Source organism: Schistocerca serialis, chromosome 7 (assembly GCF_023864345.2).
Source record: "Schistocerca serialis cubense isolate TAMUIC-IGC-003099 chromosome 7, iqSchSeri2.2, whole genome shotgun sequence".
NCBI classification, from domain to species: domain Eukaryota; kingdom Metazoa; phylum Arthropoda; class Insecta; order Orthoptera; family Acrididae; genus Schistocerca; species Schistocerca serialis.
The window spans coordinates 553,385,069-553,410,504 of record NC_064644.1 but is presented as its reverse complement, the minus strand read 5'-3'; the positions used below and the strand labels follow the sequence as shown (position 1 = coordinate 553,410,504).

The window sequence follows — 25,436 nt, the reverse complement described above, 5'->3', positions numbered from 1 at the left end:
GTCTACTTTATTCCTGTTTCATGCTTAATATACAGGGTGTACATAGAGTCTGGGAACACTTTCAATTAATTATTGCACAAGAACTAAACATTGTACAGATGTCATACATATTGCATTTTGAAGAGAAACTCTGAAAGTTTTTTTACAAACATTTGATATGAGAACCACGAGTGACCCGGCAGACGTCAATACGGTAATTGAATTCTTGCCATACCTGTCCCAGTATAGCATTGTCGACTGTGGCAGTCACTTCCCATATTCTCTCCCAGAGCTCTGCTACATCACATGGTAGAGGCGGTACATACACCAGATCTTTAATTTGTCCCCAAAGAAAAAAGTCACAAGGAGTGAGATCTGGTGACCGGGGAGGCCATTTCGAACTCCAACACACAGAAAGCTCGCTCTGCACCTTAACTCACCACGTTTGTGACTAGTGCTGACTATTGGCAAATTACCAAACTATTCTGTGGCGGTATACATGGAAAAAAAATTTTTCAGGGTTTCTCTTCAAAATGTCATATGTATGATATTTGTACAATGTTTGGTTCTTGTGCAATAAATAATTTAAATTGTTCCCAGACTTTATGTACACCCTGTATTTTCATCATTTGTGTGTCCACGGGCTGAAATTGTTATGATGTGATTGGCTGATCACATATAAGTGTAATAAGCTCTGATTCTGAGCTTTGATTGGTTGATGAGGTCATGTGCCCTGTGGATTTTCATGTAACAAAAGCAGATCGCACAGATTTCACAGTTTCTGAAGCTATTGTGCTGTATTTGGTGGACTTCGTATTTAAACTTGGGTAGTGTTTATATTTGTGTATTCAGAAAATATGCAATTTTGATGATACAGTGCATTAAAGATCTATCCAAGACACATTCTTTCTTCTTATCCTTCCTCTCTCTCTCTCTCTCTCTCTCTCTCTCTCTCTCTCTCTCTCTCTCTCTCCCCCCCCCCCTCCCTCCCTCCCCCTTTCTCCCCCCAGCCTCCCTCCCTCCCCCCTTTCCCCTCCCCCTCCCCCTCCTTCTTCCTCATTCACCCTACAGCCCGGATCTCGCACGTGCAGACTTCCATCTGTTTGACCCAATAAAGGATGCACTCCGCGGGATGCAGTATGTGGATGATATGGTTACTGATGTAACAAGACTTTGGCTTTGACATCGACCAGTAGTGTCTTACCAGGCGGGTATGCAGATCCTACCAGTAACTTGGCGTAAGCCCGTCGCATTGAACTGAGATTATAATGAGAAATAGGGTTTTGTACCCAAAAGAGTGGGGAATAATGTGGTGTATCGGAGTCCTGGATAAAACCTGCTTTCAGAAAAAGTGTTGATTGCATATTGAACGACCCTCATATTTTTCAGGTAACACCAACAGAGATGATGATTTACGAAAAGGAATTCATGAACTAAGTAAAATGTGTACAGAATATATTCTGGTAAATGTTAAGTCAATAGGATTTTGTGGATAAATTCAGTGAGGACTAAGTTGTTAGTAAGGCTACTTTACCTGTTCATTGTTTTTATATATATATATATATATATATACTGGATGTAAAATATCGTATAAATACGAAGAAGCTGCGCGGATTAAGTTGAATAGATTTAAAAATACATGTGGAATAATTTATCTTAAAGCATAAAACACTGAAAAATCAAGACCGAGAGTTTATTAGACAGATGTATTCTAAAGGTATTGAAAATTTGGAGTGGAAAAGAAAAACTGGATGAAAATAAAAGGGAATGGAATGAACATCTACAAAGAATTGATCCAGAGAGACTGCAATGTCAAATAAAGAACTTCAAACTAAAGGGAAGATAGATCCTGGCAGACCGAGAAGAACATAACTGTAGCAGGTCATAACTGGCTTCATACGGGAAGTGGTGGAGAAGTATGCATTTTTTTATGGTTGAAATAATAAAACCCTGCACCAATTACACAATTTTTCAAGCATACCCCGATGTGTTTAGAGAATTTTTTCTGAAGTGCAAATATTTACATTGATCTTCTATCTGATGTTTGGCTCTGTGTTAATCTGCCATCTTGTGCTGCTGTCGTCTTTTTATGGTTTTTTCTGCGATTGGAAGATAGGGAAAAATAATTATTTTATGTAATTGACAATTAGAAGATAGTGGAAATGTGTATGAATATGGAGTGCATTCTTGTACGGGAGTGAAACGTAAAAGATGAACAGTTCAGACAGGAAGAGTTTGAAGAAGCTTGAAGTATTTGAAATGTCCGCTACAGAAGAATTCTGAAGATCAGATGGGTAGATGAAATAACTAATGAGGTGGTACTGAATTGAATTAGGCAGAAGAAATGGTATGGCTTATATTGACTGGAAGAATAAATCGGTTACTACGGGATATCCCAAGGCATCAACAAATCGTATTTTGTAGCGGAGGGAATTTTTTGTGTGTGTGTGTGTGTGTGTGTGTGTGTGAGAGAGAGAGAGAGAGAGAGAGAGAGAGAGAGAGAGAGAGAGAGAGAGAGAGAGAGGGAGAGAGGGGGGGGGGAGGGAGAGGGAGAGACCCCTCCCTCCCCCTCCCCTCCCTCCCTCCCTCCCCCTCTCCTCCCTCCCTCCCCATCTGCCTCTCCCTCCCGTCCTTCACCCTTCCCCACACTGTCCCTCACTCCAGTTTGTTGTGTTACAGTGCCAAGAAGTTAGATTCTGTTATATAAAAATGGTATCATAAAACGTGTGCAATGTCATAGTGGTATGCATCTTTCACCCTACTTTGTTAATGTCTGTCTAGCAAAATGCAAAGGAAGTAAAAGATTTTTCTCCCATGTTCTAGTATATATTGAATATTCAGCACCTATTCTTGTTGTATTGCACATTTGATATACACTGAGGTGACAAGTCATGGGATTGTGATATGCCCATATACAGATACTGGTAGTATTGTTTACACAAGATATAAAAGGGCAATGCATTCACAGAGCTATCATTTGTACTGTGGTGATTCATGTGAAAAGGTTTCTGACATGATTATGGCTGCACAACAGGAATTGACAGACTTTGAATGTAGAAAGGTAGTTGGAGCTAGATTAGATGCATGGGATGTTCCATTTTGGAAATAGTTAGGGAATTCAATATTGCGAAGTCCACAGTGTCTAGTGTGTGTTGAGAGTAACAAATTTCAGGCATTACTGTTACATCGACAATGCAGTGGCTGGTGGCCCTCACTTAATGACTGATAATAGTAGTGGCATTTACATAGAGTTGTCAGTGCTTACAGACAAGCAACAGTGCATGAAATAACCGCAGAAATCAATGTGGACATATGACAAACACATCCGTCAAGACAGAGTGGTACAATTTGGCGTTAATGGGCTGTGGCAGCTGATGAGCAATGAGAGTGCGTTTGCCAACAGCACAACATTGCCTTCAGTACCTCTTCGGGGCTCGTGACCCTATTAATTGGAGCCTAGCTGACTCTGAAACCATGAACTGGTCAGATGAGTCCTGATTTCAGTTGGTAATGTTATTAGAAGGTATCTCATGTCTTCTGTCACCTCAGTGTAATTACATGTCAGAGACCCAGTTAAACTACAGCAAGAAGAACTTACATGATAATGATCATTCAAATAGAAAAGTGTATTTGTCTCTGGGTATTATACGTTACGGCACAGAGGAAAGTTGTGTCAGAGATTAGTATTTTTCTGTATAGGTCTGCACACTATTGTAGGAGTAATCCATCGAACTACAGACCTATATCATTGACGTCGGTTTGCAGTAGGGTTTTGGAGCATTTACTGTATTCAGACATTATGAATCACCTCAAAGGAAACGATCTATTGATACGTAATCAGCATAGTTTCAGAAAACATTGATCTTGTGCAACGCAGCTAGCTCTTTATTCGCACGAAATAATGGCCGCTATCGACAAGGGATCTCAAGTTGATTCCGTATATCTAGATTTCCGGAAAGCTTTTGACACTGTTCCTCACAAGCGACTTCTAATCAAGCTGCGGGCCTATGGGGTATCGTCTCAGTTGTGCGACTGGATTCGTGATTTCCTGTCAGGAAGGTCTCAGTTCGTAGCAATAGACGGCAAATCATTGAGTAAAACTGAAGTGGTATCAGGTGTTCCCCAGGGAAGCGTCCTGGGACCTCTGCTGTTCCTGATCTATATAAATGACCTGGGTGACAATCTGAGCAGTTCTATTAGGTTGTTCGCAGATGATGCTGTAATTTACCGTCTAGTAAGGTCATCCGAAGACCAGTATCAGTTGCAAAGCGATTTAGAAAAGATTGCTGTGTGGTGTGGCAGGTGGCAGTTGACGCTAAATAATGAAAAGTGTAAGGTGATCCACATGAGTTCCAAAAGAAATCCGTTGGAATTCGATTACTCGATAAATAGTACAATTCTCAAGGCTTTCAATTCAACTAAGTACCTGGGTGTTAAAATTTACGAACAACTTCAGTTGGAAAGACCACATAGATAATATTGTGGGGAAGGTGAACCAAAGGTTGCGTTTCATTGGCAGGACACTTAGAAGATGCAACAAGTCCACTAAAGAGACAGCTTACACTACACTCGTTCGTCCTCTGTTAGAATATTGCTGCGCGGTGTGGGATCCTTAGCAGGTGGGATTGACGGAGGACATCGAAAGGGTGTAAAAAGGGCAGCTCATTTTGTATTATCACGTAATAGGGGAGAGAGTGTGCCAGATATGATATGCGAGTTGGGCTGGAAGTCATTAAAGCAAAGACGTTTTTCGTCACGGCGAGATCTATTTACGAAATTTCAGTCACCAACTTTCTCTTCCGAATGTGAAAATATTTTGTTGAGCCCAACCTACATAGGTAGGAATGATCATCAAAATAAAATAAGAGAAATCAGAGCTCGAACAGAAAGGTTTAGGTATTCGTTTTTTCCCGGGCGCTGTTCGGAAGTGGAATGGTAGAGAGGTAGTATGATTGTGGTTCGATGAACCCCCTGCCAAGCACTTAAATGTGAATTGCAGAGTAATCATGTAGATGTAGATGTAGATGCTCTCTATCAGTGGCTGAATAATGTTGCTTTTGAGATATTATTAAACATTCATATGGCTTCCATGTCATTATATTAATATATGAAGAAATATCAGAAAACGAGAAGTTAAGATTTCACAACTTTGTAATAGATGAGTGGATATTGATACCTTAAAGGACAATGAATAATTTCTGCAGAAGAGTGTTCAATTGAAATATAATTAATAATTTTATTGCATAGTGCTCGGTTGTATACTGCTTTTGAAGAAAAAAAAAGTAATTGCATTGGAAATTCTAATAATTTAAGAATCATCATAGTTCAACTAGCCATCTCCATAAACAGTAACTAAAGGTGTTTCTGTATGGTTATTACCTTCTTTAACCTAACAAAAAAAAATTGATGTTCAAACGAAATTGCTAACGGGGACAATATCGAGAGACGACGACTAATTTAAATAAAAGCCAAATAGTATGTATCCACCTGCATATTAATTGCAATGGCTGATCGAGGTGAAATATTGAAATGTATATATTTTGACTGCTGTTGAAAAAAGAAATTGCTCCAGTCATTGTTATAACCACAGAATTTCTCATTCTTATCAATATCATTCATGTAGGAGAACAACTTTTTCTCACATTTTAACACACCATTGCTTTTCACCAGTTGTTTGTGTTGTTTATATTTTATTGGAACAAACATTCTTTTAAATTACTTGGCGTCTGATACATTACTTCCACCCCCTTCCCATCCTCTAAGAGAGTGAATAAGCTTGGTCCCTTGAAGGCTGATGGCTGATGGCTGAGTTAAATTTTTTTTGTTGTGTTGTGTTTCCTTGTTTGTTGCTGAAAATGTCAGCAACTGGTGTATTACCTGGCAAAGCAAACTGAATACATGTCCTGGCACCACCCTCATTTTTATGCTTGAGAAACAGGGAGGGAAGGCAGAACAGCACTGCCACTTGCTATACCTCTGTATGTCAGCATGGTAGCAATTACGTTTGATTGTACTTGTCGGGCACTATCACTAGCAGTTGTCCACAGAATAATATGTATGAATCCACATTTGACCTAAATGAACCACTGGCCACACTGACTCCAGTGACTCATGTTTTCGTAAAAATCTAACGTAATTTAGTGTTTGGAATTGTGTTACGTCTTGTGTACATAACAACTCGTTTATTCTGCCACCTTTTCTAAACAAATTTCATATAAAAATTTTCCTCGCAAGGAGAGGAAGGGAATCTGAGAAATGAACTGAATAGTGATGTTGTTTGATGTGGCAGCTATCCCAAACCAACGCCGTTTATATTACTGGACCTTCCTGCAGGAGAGATCATCCTTCAAATCCATCCAAGTTCAATGCAGAAGGAGCTTGGGGTCTGACAGAATAGTTTTTCATCACCCTCTCAATTTCTGCAATATTCTTGTTAGGCTCTATGCTCCTTCTGCACCCATCTCCCTACCCTACGGCTCCTGTCCCTGTGACTGTCGCTGCTGCAATACTTGCCTTATGCACCTTCTTACCACCACCTATACCAGCCCTTTAACTGGCAAAATGTAGATTATCAAAGGAAGAGCCACCTGTAAAATGACACATCATATACCAGCTGTTATATAAACATTGTTTGGCCTTTTACATCTGCATGGCTACCATGAAATTATCGATTAGGATGAATTAGGCATAGGCAGAGAGTGTCTGCTGGCAGCATGCAGTGTCCTGTTGCAGAGAATGCTCTACAACATAACACTCATAACCTCAGTGCCTATTTCACAACATGTGCCTTATGGATTCTTCACCAGACACCAGTTTCTCAGAACTATGCAAGTGGGAACTAGTGCTACAACATGTCCTTGGTTTTCCCCACCCACTCGGCCTTAGTGTACGTTAATTTCTTCTGCCTCAGCATTTCGTCACAGTAACAACTTTTTTCTTCACTCTGTTTTACTTTTCTACATCTTTCATTGTCTTACTCATCTGTTTTTCACCACCCCCCTCCCACCTCTGTTACGTACAATGCATTTACCTTTTCACTCTTATTAACTCAATTACAATGTTTAAGCCATAATCTCTGTCTGTATTACCCTGTTTTCCACCATTAAGCTCTCACGTTTTCAAATCTTGTCCGATGCAGTCCCCAACAATCGGTGTTTCCTTCTTATCCTGTCCAATAAGCCTCCCCTGACGTGTGGTTATGGTTGACTTTGCTGAAATTTATCCCTTTTCCTTCATCCCTCTTGCTTCCCCTTCAATCCTTCTGCCTGAGGGAGGAGCCAATGGTTCCAAAAACTTGCCAAATTATAACCTTTTACGTTTGTATTCTGCCGCCACTTGGTGATTAGATTTTTTATCTATCTAATTATTTTGTCAAAAATGTATTGATTGTTTTAGTTGTTATAAATACGTAATTTGTTGCTCTGCAAGTTTCTAGGAGGTGGCAGTTTGAATCTGGCTGGGCTGAAACGTGTGGTACTGCCTCTTCAAAACAAACAAGTGTTGTTCTTATCATGTCCATGTAGAAACCAGCACAGTGGTTGCAGCTTAGTTACAGATCATATGATAGCTTTCACTAGTGGTCCGGCCTCTGACCAGATTGGAGTAGGTGGTGGTGGTGGTGGTGGTGGTGGTGGGAGAGGGGGGGGGGGGAGGTTGCATGGAACAGGTCTTGCATCTATGTACATTCCAGGTATATGAGTCATAAGGCAGGATTTTTGGGTGCAGGGAACAGATAAGGATGATGTGGTGTAAGACCACAGTGGGAGGCATGAAAAGGATATCTCTCACCTCCGGGCACAGTGAAAGTAGTCTAAACCCTCATAGAGAATGTGATTCAGTTGCTTCTGTTGTTGGTAATGAAGGGAGTGCTCCTTTTGTGGCTCTACATTGGATACATGGGGGATGGTACATGGCTGGAGAGACAAGATATGGAATATTTGTTTCTGTACAAACTTAGGAGGGTAATTACATCTGCGAAGGTCTCTGGACCCTTCGTATATGTGGAGTGGGATTACTTGTTACTACAAATGCGATGACTACGGATGGCTAGACATTGTTGAAAAAACTTCTTTGTATGGAAGGGTGTCTGCTGTCGAAGTGGAAGTATTGCTGTGGTTGGTACGTTTGGTATGAATGGAGGTACTGATGTGGCCATCCTTAAGATGGAGATAAACATGGAGGAAGGTGGCTTGTTGGGTAGATGAGGACCAAGTGAAGTGAATTTTGAGAGAAGGTTTTGAGGTTCTGTAGGAAAGTGGAACAAGTGGGAACTCTCCCTGCAATATATCCTATATTTCCTTAACCTCCCTGGCCTTAAACTGTGCCATTACCTGTCTGCTTCCTACCTATCCCCTTCTCTGCTCTCACTACACAGTCTTCTGTTCTGCCTAGGCACCACTCTCTTTTCCCATTTTCTGCTTCTCTCCTTTCCCATTTGTATTGTCTGCTGTATGGCAGAAATGATGAAGCTAGACCCTCATCCATTTTCCTTCCTCGTCCCGTAAAAGGACAAATGAAGAAAATGAACAAATACTTTATGATTCAATGAAACCTATTTATTTTCTCAGGAATAACCAGTATGGTCAGTAACGGGAAGTGTGATATACTATCAACATATGTTTGTTGCTAGGGTCCATAAATGTGTTTTATTTTAATGTGATCATGTATGTAACCCTAAACTCATTACTTATCATTTGAACTTGCAGTATGTTACGCTTTTCACATGAGCATTTTTGACAGAGAACATGTATTGGAGGAGGCGGATGAGGAGTTATGATATGTGTATCTTATGCTCCAAACTTTATAACTCTACGACGGTAACATGACACTTTGCAGTAATGTGTTTTGTTTTTCTTATTTTGCAGAGACTTCGTGACATGTTTAGTTCCCTCTCCTCCAGCAACGGGGCGGTGGTGCACCAGAGTCACAAGAAACGAAAGCTTGAACATCAACAGCATCAACAGAGGGACTATGCTCAGGCTGCAGCAGACAGCATATATACAATAAATGTTAATCAGATAAACCAGTCCGTTGTCCGACACCACGCACAAACCAATAACAATGCAGCCCAAAAAAGCCCAAACAGTGTCGCATCACAGCAGTTTATCCGTGCCTCGACAATAAAGCTGTTTGATACGTACCAGCGTTGCGGCCAAAAGGTAGTGAATGCTTAAGACTTACATTTTTGATTTGGCTAGTGTTGCAGTGTATATACAGTTTTCTCTTTTCAAGTTTTGTTGTATTTGTGTATGATATATGAAATAGCTATCCAAGGATTTCTGCTGGGCCTTATGTTTTTTACCTAATTGTTCTTCTGTTACCATACACTCTCTCAAAGCTACCCGTTAATCACCTGTTGTATTTTCTGTTGTGTTTTTGCCGTGTTGGCATGTGTTATTACAATAATTGATGTTTGCTACAACACATAATGTATGTGGAAATTATATTAGTCTGGTGCCTCATCTTGAAGATACAGGCCCATAGAATACTGTTAGGACTGAAACTAATGTTACTCAATGACTGTCATGGTTTCTGTTCCTGCTTGCATGTCAGCGCCATCACTTGATACTGTGTAAGCATGTTGGGTGTTACCAAATGGTGTGTTTCAGCAATGTGTTCGTATTATTGTCAACATCCAAAGACAGTGTTCTTTTGTAGATCCGTTGTGCATGGAGGTATTTCATAACGAGTTCCTGTGAAGGTAGTGTTGAAAGTGTGCCAAAGAAAGAAAGAAAGCAGTACAGTGAAAATTTTGGTGAACTTTTCAGATTATCAGAGTTAAAGGGCCGAGAATATATAAGTTTGGGAAGTGGAATTATTCTGGCAAAAGAATTGTCAAGGAAAAGTCAGACTTGACCAATACTGTTAATTCATTCAGAACTAAAGTTGTACAAGACATTCTCCTGCAACAGCTTATTAAATAGTGTGATATGCAGAAAGATAAGTCTTGCAGTGACACTCCAAAATCTTTCCCAGCCACCTTCAAAGATAATATTTTGATTCTTGGCAAAGAATCAAGTATGCAAAATAGTATTTATGCCATTGCATGGTGTAACTAGAAACAGGACTGCTGCATTCGAAGCTGTCCAGCAGGATAAAAAAGGGGAAAATCAAAGACCAGTGCAATAAGCTTAGAAATTTTTCCCCAGATTACTGGTTATAGTAAAATATTCACCACTAAGCTCAACCATAATCTTTCCCAGAATAAAGCATTTTACACAAGCTGTGGAGAAAAAAATATCCAGTATTCCTTCATTTGAATCTAGACTTTAATGCGAAATAAGTTTTACCTCAATTCTTTTAATGAAAACTTTAATCTGCAGCTCGATCAAACTTAAATGGAGACCTGCATAAAATGTGAGAAGCTCTGTACCAATTTTGGGGACCTTCCATTGTCACTGTCTGTGAGATGAGCTAAAAGTCCAAGAAAGGAGAGCAGAAAAGTTTTTTATTTGGGAAGTGAAGCATCTGAATTGTGCTTGGAGTGCGATAATACTGTTGGCTCACTTTTTACTTTGTACAGTATGTTCAGTTACTGATAATTCTCACTAAAAACAACTATTTGCAGTTTCTTTGGTATTAACAATTTAAATGACTAAGAAGCCTGTATTCTTTGTGTGTCGTTGAAGAGAGACAAATGAGCTAATGAAGTTTGTAGTATATTGTTCATCTACATAAATGAATTTTTACTTCCTAGCATGCAAAAACTTGCCTTTTAACTGATGGTTGTTATTGGTAATACTGCAACCATGAAAAACATGTTCTACTCTGTGAGCACCTAAAAGAAACAGTGACATATTATCCCATTAGTGATCATTCCTTTTTTCTCAGTGACCAACATTTTGGTCCAATAAATAAAAAACTTCAAGAAATGTGGCCAATTGTACATTCCAGAAGAGTAAAAGATCATAATCAAACTAAAAACATGTGGAGTGTCAAGAGTAGAAATTAGAATCCCAACACATTTTGGGTTGTGGTAATTGTTAGAAAGATTATAATAAGAAAAGTCCTTTAGATGTGGAATCACTGGAAAAGACTGTGCTTGTCAAACAGGAAGTTAAATTTTTGCCACATGGAAGTCCAGAAAGATTCAGAATTCAAGAGGCATGTAACTGTCGACAAGTTGATACATCATGTTTCCCATATCTACATTAAATGTTAGGAACTGTTCCAGTGTTAAAAAAAAAAAATCGTTTCCAGTGGTGCAGTACTGAAATTGACAGTGATGCTGTAGATGAAATTTACCACTCTCTCAATCTTTTTGCGTTATTGGTATTACTTCCGTAAATTTTAGTTATAGCAGGCTCTTGATTATCCAGGTTAATCCAAAATGGAGGCTATATAGATAACCAAAAAAGACATGTAATCCAGAATACACAGATTTTTACTGGAAACAGTTAAGCAATGTAAATAGGTTACTGTGATTACTACTTTTACTAAGTACAATCCACACTGCATTTTTTCTGGTGATGTATGTATGTATGCTTTCATTTCGTGTCAGCACATAGCAAAAATTCTGAAGGGAAGAAAAACACAGTGATACTGGTGGTAAATTACTTTGATGGTCTCCAAGCTGTCTATAGAACACACCTCCAATTTCTTTTTAAGCACAGATTTTATGTCTATAACTGTCTGCAGCTCATTGAATTCAGTTAAATTTATATCGTAACATTTCAGCGCAAGTCTTGTGAACGGGAGGGTGATGTGGGCAGTGGGAGCGGCGATACAGGGACCACTACAACCACGGGCGCACACACGACAGCTGCCACGACGACGGCCGGGCACGGCACGGGCAAGGGGGGCGGCCCGGCTGCGCCCCAAGGGTCGTCTTCTGCCGATGGTGACTATCAGCTTGTCCAACATGAGGTGTTGTACTCCATGACAACCCAGTATGAGGTACTGGAGTTTCTGGGACGTGGGACATTTGGACAGGTTTGTTTCAGTTAGAGGTATATTTGATGAACTTGGCAGTCTAGTAAATTGTTGCACAGTTTAGCTATTGTATCCTCCATCTGAGTTTTCTTAAATAGCTTAAATCACTTGACCTATTTCAAGTCATTTTAAGCAGACTAGTTCATTTACTCTGGTGTCTTCCAATTTGTTTTGTTCATTTTTCTTTCTAATTATTTTTTGTACCCTATCATGTACTGACTCTTCAGCCAATGTTTGTGGTTTCTAATGCAACAGGTAGATGTAATCTCCACCCACTTCCATGTAATAAGGTAACCAGCTATTTTATGTGTGGTACAGGAGACCTGAGTTGCAAGTTTGTACATTTTCTTTGCCCAAGTGACTTTTCGGTGAAAGAGATTATTCTATTCTGTCTTATACAGTACAGTTATATTGTAGATACTATTCAGCCATGAGCACAAGAAATGTGGGTAATTGAATACAATTAGAACATGGAATCTAATTTCTCACTTTTTCTGTGGTGTAGATATTTGTTATTGTTCAGCGACAAACTTTTAATGTAAATTTTATAGTCTGGTACTATGATAACTGTGACAGAAAAATTGCTTGGATATCCATGATTTCCATTCATTGAGTGCTGTGTATCAACATATTATAGGTCTATGTTCAAGTCATATCTGTCAAACATTTTCTTAAAATCACATTTTTAATTAACAGCACTGCATACTATTCTAATCAACTTGCAAATGATGGTAGTGCCCTTTCTGTAATATTATGACATTTATTTGTGTGTTGTAGTGATATTTCAGTGTGATATGAAGAATCAGAAGTAGAAATACACATTAAAATACTTGTTTTGTAAACTAGCTTTTGCCCCCAAAGCTAACAATGTCTCACAGAAGATTTAGAGAAATCAGGAAATTCTGTTAGCCCTCATTTTGATCAAGAATATTACCTTCATTTGAGATTGAATAAAATATACTGGATTCATGCACCGATGGGAAACACTGGATTGACTGTAATATGTGTATGAAAGTATATCACTTCTCATGAAATAAACAAGCAATCAAAGTCCTTTTCCTACATCCCTGTCTGCTGCTCATTTCACAATGTGTGTAGTGGATGTGGTTACTTTACCAGTATTGAAAAGATTAGATATTAAATTCCAGTGATTACGTATTGAAATCCGATGAAGGAAGATCCTTACATACATAAATACATACAGATGTTCCTTACTGGGGCTTAGTGTATTCCTGAAAAATATCCATTTGGTTTTAAAATGCTGTTATGTGAATGAAACTATGATCATGTCAAGTCATTTATAATCCAAGCATACCCTAATATCTCTTAAAAATATACTACTCTGTAAAGGAATATTTATTGGCAAAGAGACATTTTTTCTGCCTCTTTCTCGTTTTTTTGGTAAAACAACACAAATTAATAAATAAAGCAACATATCATAAGTAATGTATAGAAGTTGAGAAAGTACATGTTACCTTCCTCAAAAAAACAGTGGCTTCAAACAAAGGACAGGTGGTTATATATGCAAGGGTTAAGGTCCTTGTAATAAAATTTAAGAACAAAATAATTTGGCACTTTTGTGGAGTATTCGTAGAAATGCGGTGAGAGGGAGAAGAATAATATGCACTTGCTGGTTTCAACATCAGTGTAAGAAAAGTGCCTTGAACAGCTTTGACTGACAGCACATTCATTAACATAAAAGATAAAAAGAACAGTACTTAATCATTTGTCTAAACTAGCAGAATTGATTTTTTACATACCAAAGAGTGATGGAACAAGTGTACTATGAATTTCATGATTAAAATTGTAGAGATATCTGTTATGAAATACCAAGTGATTGTTATCTCCTCCCCCCCCCCCCCTCCTTGCTACCATTCATACATAATGTAATTCTGTGGTTATGAGGACCATATTTCTCAGAGGTCTAACTGCTGTGAAGAAGACCCCCCCCCCCCTCCACAACAATGAAAAAAATTTGTGTTTGCTATATATCGTGCCAGAGGCTCTTGGCCACATTATGTGATGCTGTTGGTGAAACTGTGTATAAAGTGTTTCTTTAAGGTATAGTAAATAATGGGCAAAATAATGTGTGTGTTGAATGAAAAATTTTCTCACTGACTAGAGTTATTGCATTAGGGGAACACATTGACTGTTTTGTAAAAGAAATGTGTGTATTAATATTTGAGGCTCCAGGCACACACATGTTATTATTACTGGTTTTGACTTCTTAGCTAATCATCACCATATGATTTGAATGTGTTACTTACTAAGCACCGGTGAACTGGCAATGATAGCTGTTAAGCTGTTAATTTGTATTTTCTGTGTACTCAAATCATTTGATGATGACATGCTAAGATGTCAAAACAGGTAATGATATCGTGTGTGAGTGGTAGGTGAGATATATTTTAAAAAATTGACAGATTTTTAACATAATATAAATGGATATATAAAAAAAATTACTCACCTAGTGGCAGCAGCACGCACATACAAAAGGATTAACAAGCTTTCGGAGCCAGTGGCTCCTTCTTCTGGCAGAAGAGTTGAAGGGGAAGGAAGAGGGATGAAGGAAAAGGCCTGGAGAGGTTTAGGGAAAGGGGTACAGTTTAGAAAAGTCACCCAGAGCACAAGTCATGAGAGGCTTACCGGTTGGGATGAGAAGGTAAGTGTTCACCTGCTGCCGCTTCGTGAGTAGATTTTTTTTTTTTTTCCATTTACATTATATTATCAATAATTGATTATTTTCATTGTTATGTGGACAAATTTTCAAGTTTCTTCTATTTTTCCATAGTCATTGGTATTGTGGGTTAGTGACTGTAAGCTTTCCTTTACACAGTATTCTAAAAAATTAAAATCTGACAGTCAGACAGCAATTGCGTTTCAGAAATTATGAAACACTAAAAACCATTTTTGTAACAGTTTTAGTGGTGAAATTGTCAGTTGAGGAGAAAATAAATGCGGAAGTCATTTTCACATCTTCTTATTTAGTGTTTATTAACAGGTGTTGATGCTTGAACTGAAATTTCCTTTGCTGTATTTCACAGCGGCTTTTTTGTTAAGTAGAAAAAAAATTACAGGTGTGGTTGTGAAGGGAAGGAAGATAGTAGCTTATGAGACAATTGTCAGAGAGGGATAAATTAAGCCATAGATTCACTCATCAGGTAGTTAGAATTTCAGTCTTTTGTGTTATGTAATTGTTGCCTACAACTGATTGTTTGATCTGAATATGCTGCTTGACTCTGCATCTTCACTGATTTAGTCTCTCGTCCGCTACTTTTTCATCCTTTAACTTGTATTCATTTACAATTTTATCACTGTTGGTAACGGACATCGAAGTAGATTTTTGAGTTGGACACTTGGAAGTTTCCAGATACTTTATACTAAAATACTGTTGTCAGTCTGTCTGACTCCTCTGTTTTTGACTTCATTTTAGTAATTTTAAAAGTTTTTTCATGCAGCCATTTTTATGAATGTTTACAGGTAGTTAAGTGCTGGAAGAAAGGCACAAATGAAATTGTTGCTATTAAAATACTCAAGAATCATCCATCATATGCTCGGCAGGGTCAAATTGAAGTAAGTTTGAAAGGACTTATGTCCATATGTTGAAATAGACATATTAAATGTTTTGCTTTTTACTTACCATAGCTCACTATGATTGAATGTCGTTACAGGTCAGCATTCTCTCTCGCCTTAGCCAAGAAAATGCAGACGAATTCAATTTTGTCAGAGCCTTTGAGTGCTTCCAGCACAAAAACCATACATGCTTGGTATTTGAGATGCTTGAGCAGAATTTATATGATTTCCTGAAACAGAATAAATTCAGCCCTTTGCCTCTCAAATACATTCGACCAATACTTCAACAAGTATTAACAGCGCTTTTGAAATTGAAGGTAAGTTATAGACGATGTTAAAAAGTGACAAGTTTGAAAAGCATAGTTTAATTTATTGGGATTGTCATACTGTAAAACTTGCTCTGGTATGTCGTGCAGGTAATATTGTATGTACCTGTCATAACGTGAGTACATGGCACACATTAGCAAGTGTTCTTCAGTGCAATTCTATGTCCATACTCTCAGTATTAGTGGTCTAACATGTTACTATTATTGGACATTTTGCCACACTGACCACCATAGAGTATTCTCAAATCTTGCACTTCATTTTATTTCACTTCACACAGGTGGACTCTTCACCAAACCACCTTAAATTTCCCATACAAAATTCACACTGTACTAGTACAGGCAATCTTTTCATCAAGATTTAAATGTTTTAAATTTTCCTCTTGGGTCCTTTCCAAAGTTTTACTGATTATTACTTACACACACACACGCAGATCTTTAGAAGATACCCGACACAGCTTTCATTCTAGCTAATGTAGGCCATGTTAGTTCACAGTTTTTGTATGTTGTTTGATTAATTTTTATCACGAAAAACCATTTTCAAATATTGGGTACAATTAACAATTGACACTGTTCCTCCTCCTTGTCAATCACGACAGTCTTTGCTGTTTTCACGTAGAAGGATTCAAAGCATTGTGTTGCTGCTGACTAAAGCATGTCATTTCTTTGAATACTCTGACACACGCAATAAATGACACAGAGTTCATAAAATTTACTGATCCTATGAATTGTAGCCAGATAGTATCGTAGTCTACTGAACTAAATAGTAATAGTGGTAGGCAGACATTTCTATACTCGGATCTTAAGCAGTCCCAGTCGTAAGACAATTAGTCCAACGAATAGATGCTGTGCTGAGTCGTCACCAGTACTTCAGTCGGCCATGTAAAGGGGCATGTCAGTCAGTGAATAGAAGTGGTTATGAGCTTGCACAACTTGGCCATAAATTGACCAGATGACTGGCCCACCTGATTTGCCGTCCAGAGATCCTGTGTTGTTCAGTGTTCTCTGAAATTTTGAAACTTCCTGGCAGATTAAAGCTGTGTGCTGGCCCGAGACTCGAACTTGGGATCTTTGCCTTTCGCGGGCAAGTGCTCTACCAACTGAGCTACTCAAGCACAACTCATGCCCCATCCTCACAGCTTTACTTCTGCCAGTACCTCGTCTCCTACCTTCCACCAGGCACTGAAATTTTGTTGGACATGAAGGTGTAACGAGGCATATCGGTAGTATACCAATGTCCCTTGGGCTTACAAGAAAAACAGTTCACACTCTTCTGATCCAGGACACTTGACTACAGTCAGTTCTGATTTTTTAGGGTTGATTGTATAAACATCGCTGACTGGAGGTAAAATTTGACGTTAATTAAGAAATTGAACTCTGTTCAGGGCTCTTCCTATTGTATAACACTAAACTTGGATCCAGTGTAGGAGATCCAATGTTCATTTAAATTAGCAAGAAACCTACTTGGCAACGTCACTAAAATTGGCTGTCAACACCTGACCTGGTAGTGTGCATGTTAACACGACCGCTTCCGGGATGGGGTGGTTTGCTTGCTGCAGTTAGAATCTACCTGGTGTATTAACAACAAGGGGTCACTGTGCCAGATTTGATGTGGTTTCCCACATGCTCACTAGGTGAATACCTGGCTGGTTCCCATATTCCGATTTGGATGCATGGTATGCAAACATTTTGAACACTTTCTCGCACTTGCACCCAGAATTTTTTCTATATCTAGACAGATTGGGTACACTGCTTTTGTCATGGGTGGGTGAATAGGAGACTGATGACTTTACCTCTTTGGCATCCTTAAACACTTAAATGCAAAGCAAAGCTACCTACATGCTTATTGCACTCTGAACACCGACAGTGGTTGTTCATTGCAGATTCACAGTATCTGTTATTGAAGATGTTATGTTACAAAGTTTGTTGGTTGGTTGATTTGTGGGGGAGGCGACCAAACAGTGAAGTCATAAATCCCATCGCATTAGGGAAGGATGTTCGCCAAGCCCTTTCCAATGAAACATTCTGACATTCTCCTGAAGTGATTTAGGGAAATCTCAGAAGACCTAAATCAGAATGGCTGGGCACGGGTTTGAACCGTTGTCCTCCCAAATGCGAGTCCAGTGTGCTAACCACTGCACCACCTCGCTTAATCATGTTATAAAGGTGGAGGAAGAGGAAGAGAAAAAGCGGTGATCTTCAAAATTTCCTCCTTGCAGAAAAGATTTGTTGCTTCAAATCGTATTGGGTCAACATAAGGATACAATAAAATGGAAAAAAAACCTGATAAATTACTGTGGGCAATAAGCAAAAAGCGTAACTGTTCCTATGGAAATACATCATTAGTAAATTCTGCAGTCATTGCATTGTGACTCCTGTTAGTTTCATTTTCTGTTGGTTCTATATTTTCTTCATAGACATTGTTTCATCCTGAAGTCATAGGAGGTGCTTTGTATGCATTTTAATATGGTCTTATTAAGTTTAGTGTCTGAGATTGCTTGTACGAGGTGTGAAAATTGCTTATGCAAGATTCTAAGAATGGATCCACTACGGCTTATTGGTTTGGCGGGCAGGTACACAGAGGATGGGGAGCGAGTCATTGTCTTGTCCTTGAACGCCCTCTGACAGGAAACTGTGTTTCCTTTATTCACCTCGTTGTGGCAGCTGGTTGAGTTCGGGTCTGTTAGGGCTTGTTGCCAGATTCTGTCTGCGTGAAAGAGGACATAAAAAACAGAGCAACGAGTTTGTGTGAAATTTTGTTTTAAATCCGGGAAATCGGCTTCTGACACTTATGAACTATTAAAAACAGCATTTGGAGATAATTGTATAAGTCAGTCAAATGTTTTTGTCTGGTTCAACAGATTTAAAATGGCTGCAAATCATTTGAAGACGAACCATGGTCCGATTGTCCTTCCACCTCAAAATCAAATAAAAATGTTGTGAAAGTTCACGACTTAGTGTGCTCTGATCGTAGACTTACAATTAGGGAGATGGCTGATGAACTTAATTTTAAGTTTCTATGCAATTCAGTCAATTTTAACTGAAGATTTGAACATGTGTCGAGTGCCCGCAAAATTCATTCCAAAAGTGTTGTCAAGTGACCAGAGACAATACCGACTTGAAGTGTTCCAAGATCTGATTAATCGGACTAAAAATGACCTAGATTTGTTAAATAGGGTAATTACAGGTGACGAATTGTGGGTGTATGGATATGATCCTGAAACCAAAGTGCAGTCCTTGCAGTGGAGGATCCAGGTTCACCAAGACCGAAAAAAGCATGGCAAAGTTGGTCAAAGGTGAAGACAATGTTGGTGATTTTTTTCGATTCTAGTGGTATTGTGCATTATGAATTTACGCCTGGAGCACAAACAATTAACCGGGAGTACTAGAAATGTGTCCTTCACCAGATGGTCAGTCCTTCGCCATGGTAAATCCATTTATTATTCAGAAAGGTGTTGATGCAGTTGCCGGCCCTGTGAAATCCTGCTCTTGTTTACAGAATGGCACTTTGCTTTTGGAGACCACTTCTGATTCAGAACGCAACAGCTGCTTGCTGCCTCGCTTCTGCTCAGTTACCCTGTTCGTGTCGAGGCCCATAGAACTTAGAATTCTTCCCGTGGTGTAATTTACACCAGACTGCTCGATGGTCTAACAGAGGCCGAAATTCAATCTTACCTCTCCGATCAGGATGTCATTGCCATCCATTGTGTAATGAAAAAGGTAGGTTCGTCCTTAGTGCCCACCTGCACTCTCTTTCTCACCTTTGATAGAGTGGTGCTTCCGCCCAAGCTCAAAGCAGGCTATAATTATTGTCACAGTCAGGCCATATGTTCCGAACCTGATGCACTGCTTACCTGTGTCATCATTTCAGCCACACTAGAATGTCCTATCAATACCCAGCCAAATGTTGTCACCTGTGGTAGGTATGCGCACAAGGGTGATTGTCCACCTCCTCCTCCCTGCTGTATCAATTGCAATGGCAGCCATGCTGTCTCGTCTCGGGATTGCCCCATGTATCTTGATGAGCGGGCTGTTCAAGAGATCTGGGTAAAGGAAAAAGTGCCTTACCCAGTCGCTCGCAAGTTACTGGCTAGTCGCCAACCCTGCGTTCTCCCATCTGGTGCCTATAGTTCTGTTCTTGTTGCCCTTGCTCTATGAAGGACATGGACATGCAGACATGTGACCTCGAATTCAGCTCTGAGGTTGTGAAATCGCCCAGTGTCAAGGTAGCATCGCCATCCGCCCCTTCCAGCTGTGCAACAAACTGTCAAACTCTTGCCTCAAGGGGCGAAGCCACCATCTACACAACTGGTACGCTGGAAAGGACAGAAGGAGTACTCCCGTGAAGACTTCCTCCGTCCCTCCAGCCAAACGACATCTGTCTCTTCCTCTAACCAGAAAGGCTTGAAGAAGTCCACCAAAGGCAAATGGTGTTATCCTTCACAAACTCAAAGATCCTCTTTGATGGTGTTGCCCTGTGATACCTTAACCCCTCCAGTTACCGTGTCACCAGTGTGGCACCAATAACAGTTTTTCAGCATTGGACTCCACAGAGTGACTGCACAAGCAAGCTGATGCTTCTGCGGACCCCATGGAGCAGGATCCTCATGCTTCTGTGCCCTGTATAGCGACTCTTCCCCGCCTGTCACTTGGCCGCCGAGGTGACACCCTTACATCTCTTCCTAATCATGGCTCTCCTCCAATCGAATGTTTGTGGTTCATGGTCCCACAGAGAGGATTTACGGCTGCTTTTAGCATTGCAGCGTCCCTTTATATTCTGCCTTCAGGAAACGAAATGTGCACTCATGACCGCTTTGAGCGTTCCTATTTCTTACCCGATTCATTTTGACCTTCCCCCTGAGGTTGGCGTTCCATCTTATGGGGGTGTCACGCTGCTTACACGGGATGACATTTGTAGTCAACCCATCTCCCTTTCTACCAATCTTCAAGCTGTTGCAGATTGCCTTTTCCTTCCCCACCTGACTTTCTCCCTCTGTACCATTTGTGTCTCTCCATCATTTGCTGTCACCAGGGCAGACTTCCTTCAGCTTATTGGGCAGCAACCTTCCTCATTTTTGCTACTCGGTGACTTTAATGTGCATCATCCCCGTTGGGGTTCTCCCAGGACCTGTCACAGGGTGCCCTCTTGGTAGACCTTCTCAACCAACTTAATCTCTTCTGCCTTAACACTGGAGTACCCACTTTCCTTTCAGACTCCTCACATACCTATTCCCATTTGGACCTATTCTTGTGCACTGCCCAGCTTGCTCCTTGTCTTGAGTAGTCCATTCTTTCTGACACCTACTCGAGTAACCATTTCCTGTGTGCTATCCGTTCGCTGACTCCTACCCCATCCGCTTGCACGCCTAAATGGCAGCTTCCTAAGGCTGGCTGGCACCTTTACTCCTCCCTGGCGACCTTCAAAGAACATGATTTCCTCAGTTGTGCTGACCAGGTGGAATATGCCACAAACATTGTCCTTACTGCTGTAGAACGTTTCATTCCCCGCACTTCCTCTTTACCATGTCATGTCCCAGTCCCTTGGGGCACTGAGGCATGTCACGGCACAATTTGTGCACGGAGACATGTTCTCCACGTTTTTAACTGCCATCCTAAGATGTCAAACTGCATTCATTCTAAACAGATGCATGCAAAGTGTCGTCACATTTTTTGGGACAGCAAAAAAGCTAGTTGGATTTCATCCATTAGTTCTTTTAACAGTTCCACACCTTCTTCAGTTGTGTGGGCCAACTTCCGACGGCTCTCTGGGACCAAGATCCATTCCCCAATTTTCGGCCTGACGGTAGCTGATGATGTCATTGTGGACTCTATTGATATCTCCAATACCTTGGGCTGCCATTTTGCTGAAGTTTCGAGCTCTTCCCACTATCACCCTGCCTTCCTCCATCGGAAACGAGTGGGGGAGGCTTGGGTAATACCCTTCAATTCCCTGAATCGTGAGTGCTACAATGCTACCTTTACTATGACAGAGCTAGCTCATGCTCTCGCTTCATCCCGATCCTCCACCCCAGGGCCAGACGCTGTCCACATTCAGATGTTGCAGCACCTTTCTCTGCAGGCAAGTGCTTTCTGCTTAACACATACAACCGCAGCCGGGCAGATGGCAAATTTCCTTCCCGGATGCTGATGTAAAGCCACCGTCATACCCATACCTAAGCCTGGTAAGGACAAAACCCCATCTCTCTTACCAGCTGCATTTGCAAAGTGATGGAACGTGTGATTCATGCCCGGCTGGTGTGGTGGCTAGAGTCTCACAATTTACTGATGAATGCACAGTATGAATATCAAGCTCAGTGTTCTGCAGTAGACCATCTACCATCTCGTTACTTTGTCCACCAGCATCATGAATGGTTTCCTGCGGTAATCCCAGACTGTGGCTGTATTTTTCGATTTGGTGAAGGCCTACAACAACTGCTGGAGAACTGAAATCCTCCGTACTCTTTACATGTGAGGCTTCCGCAGGTGCCTGCCCTGTTTCCTCCAGGCATTTTTAAAAGACAAAGTTTTCGAGGTGCGTGTGGATTCTGCCTTGTTGGACACCTTTAGTCCTTAAAATGGTGTGCCTCAGGATTCCGTCCTGAGCATTGCCCTCTTTGCTATTGCTATTAACACTATAATGGCCTGTTTCCCGTTGGACATCTCCGGTTCCGTTTTTGTTGACAATTTTGCCATCTATTGCAGTTCCCCGCAGACCTGTATTACTAAGCGGCATCTTCAGCGCTGCCTTGATCATCTTTACTCCTGGAGCATCGACAACGGCTTTCGCTTTTCCGCTGACAAAACTGTCTGTACGAATTTCTGGCAGCACAAATTTTTTCTTCCACCATCTCTACATCTTGGACCTGTTGCCCTTCTGTTCGTTGAAACTATAAAATTCCTGGGGCTCATGCTTGATAGGGAACTCTCTTGGTCCTCCCATGTGTCTTACCTGGCAGACCGCTGTACTCGGTTCCTCAGTGTCCTACGTGTCTTCAATGGTATTTCCTGGGGTGCTAATCAAACTGCCCTCCTCCTTTTGTACCGGCCCCTTGTCTATTCGAAACTCCACTATGATTGCTTTGTTTATACGTCTGCACGTCCATTCCTCTTATGTCGTCTCAGCACTATCGTGGCAGCCGTTTGGCCAAGGGCGCCTTTTACACTAGCCCGGTTGAGAGTCTGTATGCTGAAGCTGCTGAACTACCACTGTCATACCACCATGACTTTCTCCTCAGCAAGTATGCATGCCATTTGTCTGCCATGCGTGGCCACTTATCCTATGCCGCCGTATTCGATAATTCCTTTGAGTGCCAGTATGGGGCATGTCCCTCTTCTCTGTTACCTCCTGGAGTCTGCTTTTGGAACTTGCTATGGCGGCTTAACTTCACACTACTTTCAACTTTCTCAGTGGGTGTGAACCCCTCACCACCTTGGCTTCACAAAGTAGCCTGTGTTATCTTTGGCCTTCATTCGCTTCCTAAGGACACTACTCCAGCCTCAGTCCCAAGCAACTTCATGATAATACCTTTGTATACACTGATCGCTCTTGGACTGACCATGGGGTTGGGTGTGCCTTCGTCATTGGCACACGTGTCTTTCGATATCAGCTTCCTGTGTACTGCTCAGTATTTACAGCTGAGCTCTTCTCCCTGTATCAGGCCACGGAGTACATCCGGCGACACAGTCTTTTCAATTGTGTCCTTTGCCGGACTCACTCAGTGCCTTTCAAAGTCTACATGCACTGTACACTGCCCATCCCTTCGCGCAGCGGGTCCAGGAAAACTGTCACTTAGTCTTTCTTGGTTTAGCCAGTGTGATGCTTCTGTGGACTCCTGGTCATGTCGGTCTGCCAGGAAACGAGGCTGCTGATGCTGCTGCCAAGGCTGCAGCCCTCGTACCTCAGCCCGCGTGTTCCTATGTTCCCTCTGATGATTTCTGTGTTGCCGTCTGTCAGGAGGTGGTGTCCCTTTGGCATCACCAGTGGTCCTCCCTTCTTGGGAATAAGTTCAGGATTGTTAAGCCCCTCCCAGTGGCTTGGACGACCCCCTCTCGGCCTTCCCGCCGGGAGGAGGCCATTTTATCTAGGCTGCATATTGGGCACTGCCTTTTTAGCTGTCATCATTTGATAAGTGGCACTACCCCACCACTTTGGACACAATGTGCCCAAGTTTTAACTGTCCGCCACTTCCAGATGGAATGCCCATTTTTTTAACCGTTTACGTTCCCGCTTGGGTTTTCCGTCTGCTGTATCGGCCGTTTTAGCAAATAATGCATGAGTTGTCAACCGCATTTTACTTTTTATCCGCCGAAGCAATATGACGAAGGCCATTTAATTTTTAGTTTTGGACCTTCGTTTCATATGGTGTCTTTTTAGCCCTTTTTCCTTGTGCCTGTTTTTAGCTGTTTTCTATTATGTCAGTAGGGACTGACGTATAGTCATTTTTTAACTCCTCTCTGTCTTTGTGTTCTATAGTTTTGACTTGGGTGCGTATGACTCCAGTTATTTTTTGCGCCCTAAAACAAAACAAAACAAAACAAAACCTGTCGATAGACTTCTCGTTGATGCTGTGATTCCCCCTCTTTTGAATCGGTAGTCGGAGCTCCTGGTTTCCTATGCGCTTGCTATCCACTCTTTCCCTGTTCACCTTTCCAATTCTATTCTTTCGCACCTTCCGACATCGCCCGCCGACTTCCTGCCCTCGGGTTGGTTTACAAGTTAGGTTCCACCTCGCTTCTCTTCATCACGATTTCAATGTTCCCACTTTATCCTGTCCTCTGAGCAGCCTCCCTTGGTTAGTTCCTCTGCCCCAAATTCGAATTGATCTCCTTCAGGATCCAAAAGCCTCCATTGCTCTGATGGCATGCCGTTGTTTGTTCTATCTGCTCTCGTGGGAGTTTCAGGTTGCTGTTGTTTTTTACAGCAGTGGCTTTAAATCAGCCAGTCACATGGGATATGACTTCATGTCTTCTGTTGGTACAGAACATCATATCTTGCCTGCCATGTGTCGGGTGTTTACTGCAGAATTAATGACCATTTAGCGGACACTCTGCTTTATTTAATGGTAGACTCTCACCTGAGTTTTATTATGTACAGACTTGATGAGTGGCCTTCAGTGGCCCAGTGTTTTACCCTCCACCCCTTGGTCTCTGCCATCCACAGCCTTCTAGCTGATCTTGACAGTTGCTGCTTGTTCGGTTGATTTCCTTTGGGCCCAATCTTCTGTCTGCAGGGGGCAGCCATCTACCCCCCTATCCTCTCTGATACCTCCAGGGATGGATTTGTGGCTTCATGTCAAATTCCTTTTTACTCATATGTAGCTGACTTGTGGTGAGGGGGCCACCCCTATGTGTAATAAACTTTGTAGGATTAAGAGGACTTTCGCCATGTGGCATTTTTCTTTGCGCCTTTCCTGACGGTAATCTGCACTCCTCTGCTGTCTTTGTATCAGCTGTACAGGTTGAGCAATGGTTTTTTCTTTGCAGTGAACTACCACCGCCCCCCTTTTGTAATTGTGAGATCTCCTTCATGGTGATACGTATTTTGCTGGACCGCCCCCACCTTCTGCCCTTCCCATTAAATATATGCCCTCCCACTCACTGCCTCAGGGCGTTGGTGGATGACCCTCGCATGGT

General features: G+C 41.2%; 1 protein-coding gene across 5 annotated transcripts in view; it reads left to right on the top strand.

The window, feature by feature from the left end:
* Window positions 1–25,436, top strand: part of LOC126412841 (homeodomain-interacting protein kinase 2) — a 212,253-nt gene that overhangs the window by 41,746 nt on the left and 145,071 nt on the right. For all 5 annotated transcript variants that reach the window (XM_050082684.1, XM_050082687.1, XM_050082685.1 and 2 more), the window contains exons 2-5: window positions 8,844–9,137; window positions 11,656–11,910; window positions 15,388–15,480; window positions 15,579–15,797. In XM_050082684.1, coding sequence (XP_049938641.1) covers window positions 8,856–9,137; window positions 11,656–11,910; window positions 15,388–15,480; window positions 15,579–15,797 — 849 coding nt within the window. In that variant the 5' untranslated portion in view covers window positions 8,844–8,855. The remainder of the gene's footprint in view (window positions 1–8,843; window positions 9,138–11,655; window positions 11,911–15,387; window positions 15,481–15,578; window positions 15,798–25,436) is intronic.